We start from the raw sequence: 4,560 nt of genomic DNA on the forward strand, positions 1-4,560 counted from the left end.
TGTGAAACGTATTTTATGAATATATATTCTTATTTTGTGCATGTGAATTGGTTTTTGTGAATATATATATATTTTTTGTGCACGTGAATTATTTCTCATGCATGTGAATTGGGTTACGCATGTGTGCATCGCGTCTTTTGCGTGAATTATTATTGAGATCATTCTGGCTCCATACGGAAACGGTACTGTGCTCTCAGCGCGTGCTCTTCAATTGCACACACAAAGGCGCCGGCGCGCGCTGTAGTCTGTATCCTTTCATATCAAAGCGCAAAAAAAAAAAACTACGTGCATGCAATGTCGTGGGCCATTTAAGTCATGAAGTTACCAAAAAGACGATTAAAGCTGCCTTAAAACTGTGCATGCATGTAATATATTTTATACGAGTCACATTATGAACATGTCTCTGAAATGGTTTTCAAAACTGTCCTGGAGCAGCCGAGCACTGTCTCACTCATCTAACACACCCGATTTAACCCGTCAGCTCATTAATAGAGACTTTAAATCCTGAAGTGGGTCAGAAAAGGTAAAAAGAGTTGAGAGAAAATATAATGCGTGTCAGATCAGCGTTACGTTCAGCAGCGGCAGCTCTTAAAGAAATAACAGCCAAAATAACCTAATAACCAGCTGCTGTGATGTCTATTAATCAAAGGACAAAGAAAAGAAAAAAAAAAAAGAGCAAAACTTTTATAACTTTAAGGATTCATCTATATTTAATTTACAATTTAGTGTTTGATAACTTCAATTTTTGTATATTTCTGCTTAAGGGCACAGGTAAATATGATATTATATGATATGATAGGTAAATATTTATTATAATGGGTTTATGTGAAGATTGTTTTAAGTTCACTTAAATTAGAAGTTATTTTTTAAAGTCTGATAAATGTTCAAATTGATTTGGGGGGGTCAATTTTATAGAGAAATCAGTATTGGTATCATTGATACTGGCCTTCAGTCATAAAAAAGATGCCATTAAACAAATATAAAAAAAATATACAGTCTTTGTTGTTTGTACATTAATTTGAAGATTGAATGTGAAATTATTGCAATATAAAAGTATATTTACAAACTTTAATGTTAGGTGGGATTAATCGAGATTAATTTCAGAAAAATGTGCGATTAATTAGTTAATTTTTATTTATCGATTGACAGCACTAATATATATATACTGTATATATGATAGAAAACTCACCTGTGCATCATCTACGTCCACTTTAAGGAAGACCACATTAGCATAGGAAGGATTTTCAGACAGGCCCTGAAGTGAGGAATTACAATGAGAAATTGAGTCAAATAAATCCATTCCAACGACTCAAATATAGTAACTTAAAGTTGGTTCCTTACTTTGTAAAAAGGTGCGATGCTCTGACAAGGCCCACACCACGTGGCTGTAAAATCAACCACTACAAGCTTATCACCTGCCTCAGCAAGAGCTTTGTCAAAGCCATCCTGTGAACACAAGTCAATGTTCAATGTTGGATTTCATGCTGTGTCATCATTGCAATGTGCTATTCTTTAAAATAAGATGGTGTTGCTGTGGGCCCTTGTTTTTTTAACACAAAAGAAGATACTTTGAAGAAATGTTGCTAACCAAACAGTTGCTGGTTGCCACTGATTTCCGTAGAAGGAAAATACTATGCAAGTCAATGGCTACCATCAACTGTTTGGTTAGCAACATTTCTTCAAAGTATCTGCTTTTGTGTTGAGCAGAAGAAAGAAATTAATACAGGTTTGGAACTACAAGAGGGTGAGTAAAAAAAAAAACATTCTTGGGAGAACTATTACTTTAACTGAATGGAGTAAAATAATTGTTTGATTAATTTTATACTTTATGAGTATGTCATTTGCTATCATTAAACTGTATTTAAATATATACTGACTACATGCCGGTCTAGGTAACAACACAAAACCACATTGGTAGACCACTAAGGCCAACACTTTTGTAAGAATATTACATTATTTATCTGTAACAGACGGAATCAAATAATAAGGCGCATCTGACTACATTAAAACAAACAGTAAGAGAAAGTCAGTATACCGACATTTAATGACGTCCTTGTATACCGTATTTGCCTTATTCACTGCGGCAAATGATCAGATGCTGCTGTGCAAAAAAATAATAAAATAAACAGACCCTCAGAAGAGTCAACCCCGCGTGACTTGATGGCGCGCTTCATCAGGCCGCGATCACCGAAATAAACTATAAATGCTACAAGAGCGTGCTAATTTAGTTATCTAGGTTAAACTATGAATGAGAACGTTTATTTCAACCGTAGGTTTAGACCACGCACACTCAGTTATCGTGAGCTGAAAGTTACGTAACGAAGCGGCATGCCAGCTGCCGCAACACTATGTTATTTCACGTGCGTTGGTTCGTAATTTTACAACACAATTGTTGCAGTGCAAATAACGTAAAATGAAAGCGATATTTTATGAGCGAAAGCTATGCATTTTTAGCTTTCGGGTGCCGTAGTGGCAAGGTAACGTTACGTTAGACATTAGCTGGTGTAAAGAATTGGTTAGCAGATAGGCTAACTATATTTTTTACAACCACAATCTGAACTGACTTATTTAAGTTTATTGCTTGCTAATACTTTGTGAATTCTCACGCACGGCTGTTGAATTTTCAACTAACAGTTAACTTAAACGAAAACAGTTTGATGGGCAATTACAGGCTCTCGTGCAGTTACTCAGCAAAACGTGTCCTCCCTAGCCATATCGCGCGATTTTGCTAATTTTGTTAAAAAAAAAAAATTATGTGAGTGTCTGTTTGATTAAAGCAGCGCTCTTACCTGATCTTCGATGATGATGATCATTTTATCGCTTTACTGTTGTCTCGAGCTCGGAGAAAAAACCTTCCTTAACTCGGTCGCCCAGAAACGAACCTCCTCCTTCTGTTTCGCTGAATCCAGCGTGTAACGTTAGTTAAAAAGCTTCGATTCATTCAGAAAGCCCTGCCCATAAACGCGCTGGCGGACAACAGGCCACAAATGGCCTCAGTGTTTGCGTCTCTGTAATGTGGGAGCAGCACTGGACATTCTTGCTGCAATAGGTTTCTGTAGGGTTTTTTTTCCTGTCAAATGTTTCAGGTGTTTTACAGCAGTTGTTCAATTTTAAGTAAATCCACGTGTACATTTGACAAGTTCTCAAGCAGTTAAAACTGTAAAACAAATCCGTCAAACCTATTTATATGGATAGGATATTGTTCTAGCTTTGCATTATATTTTTAGCTGCATTTCGTTATTTGCATTGTTTTTCCCCAACCCCTTTTAAATTTGCATAAACCACACTGTGATTTACAATTTAACAATTCACTTATGTTAATTTTACAGTGACTGTACATTTATATTAAAACACATTTTAGTAGCCAGCAATTGTACTTTCTAGTATTACAATTTAACTTGTTTTGAACTTATATAATTTGAGTAGTTTCTGATTATCACAGTGCAGATATTTTTCATCTAATTAACTTGTCTTTTTTGGAAACAGGTATGAAAAAAAAAAACTGTTCATAGAATATTCATGTTAAAATAATTAATATTTAATTGACTGCCGGTAATGATTGACATCTATTAAAAATAATTAGTAAATGATAAATTAATAAATATATATTTAAATTTCATTTATTTACATAGGTAATTCTCATGTCTAGTTTCATGCACTGTTCCTTTTTTCTGCTCTTTTGGACAGCTTTCCATTTCACTCAGCCTGTTCTGTGATGTCTCATTCCATCCCATCCCATTCAATCATGTTAATCATTTTCTTTGAACACTGATGAAAATACATGAGATGATGGTGATGAGTGTGTTGTTATAGGATCTGGAATAATTAGGCCTTGCTCTTTGAAGTCTCTGAGTACGATGTTGCCACAGATACCAAACACGACCTCTGTCCTTCTCTTTCTGTTGCATCCTTCATCCAGGCTAGTAGCTATTCAGAGATTCCAGGTGTTTGTCTCCATCATTTGGAAAGGATGCTTCCATTTACAGCTGCTTTCAGGTCATATGAAGGCGGTTGCATAGTATTAAAAGTTTGTCCGATATATGAACATAATGTTAGTTTAATAATGAGATCTAAGATGTCCTGTGACGGTTTTCACTGTGGAACATAGAAACAACCAGTTTCATAAAACAACACAGAGCTGTTCACACATCACACTGAAATGATGCTAAAGATTTTGGAATGGTATTACAACAAAATGTTTCAAGAAAATTTTCCTACAAATTCAAATTAATTGAATTGTTTTACAAACACCTGGATGAATGAAAACCCTCACAGATATATTGCCATAATTAAATGCCATAAAATAAAAAAACACTGCAGGGAGAAAAAAGAACAGCAAAGACATTTTGTGGACTGACAAAACATGCTAAAAACACACACACCTGGGCCCGTATTCACAAAACATCTTAAGGCTAAAAGTAGCTCATAACTCGCCGATTTAAGAGAAAATCTTAAAAATAATGGGCGTGTCAATCCTAAATTTAGGACTCCTAGATTTTTGCTCTAAGAGTATTTCACAAAGCGTTTTAGCTCTAAAACTAGCTCCTAAATCTGTGAAAC

At 35.1% G+C, this 4,560-nt stretch overlaps 1 protein-coding gene across 1 annotated transcript in view; it reads right to left on the bottom strand.

The window, feature by feature from the left end:
- LOC107737089 (thioredoxin-like) overlaps positions 1-3,040 on the bottom strand; it is a 5,962-nt gene extending 2,922 nt beyond the window's left edge. The window contains exons 1-3 of the mRNA XM_016548499.1: positions 2,790-3,040; positions 1,342-1,446; positions 1,190-1,255 (exon numbers count right to left, since the gene is read on the bottom strand). Coding sequence (XP_016403985.1) covers positions 1,190-1,255; positions 1,342-1,446; positions 2,790-2,813 — 195 coding nt within the window. The 5' untranslated portion in view covers positions 2,814-3,040. The remainder of the gene's footprint in view (positions 1-1,189; positions 1,256-1,341; positions 1,447-2,789) is intronic.
- Between the last annotated feature and the right edge of the window lie 1,520 nt (positions 3,041-4,560).

The sequence above is a fragment of the Sinocyclocheilus rhinocerous genome, unplaced genomic scaffold (genome assembly GCF_001515625.1).
Source record: "Sinocyclocheilus rhinocerous isolate Xijiao unplaced genomic scaffold, SAMN03320098_v1.1 scaffold344, whole genome shotgun sequence".
In the NCBI taxonomy this organism is placed as follows: Eukaryota; Metazoa; Chordata; class Actinopteri; order Cypriniformes; family Cyprinidae; genus Sinocyclocheilus; species Sinocyclocheilus rhinocerous.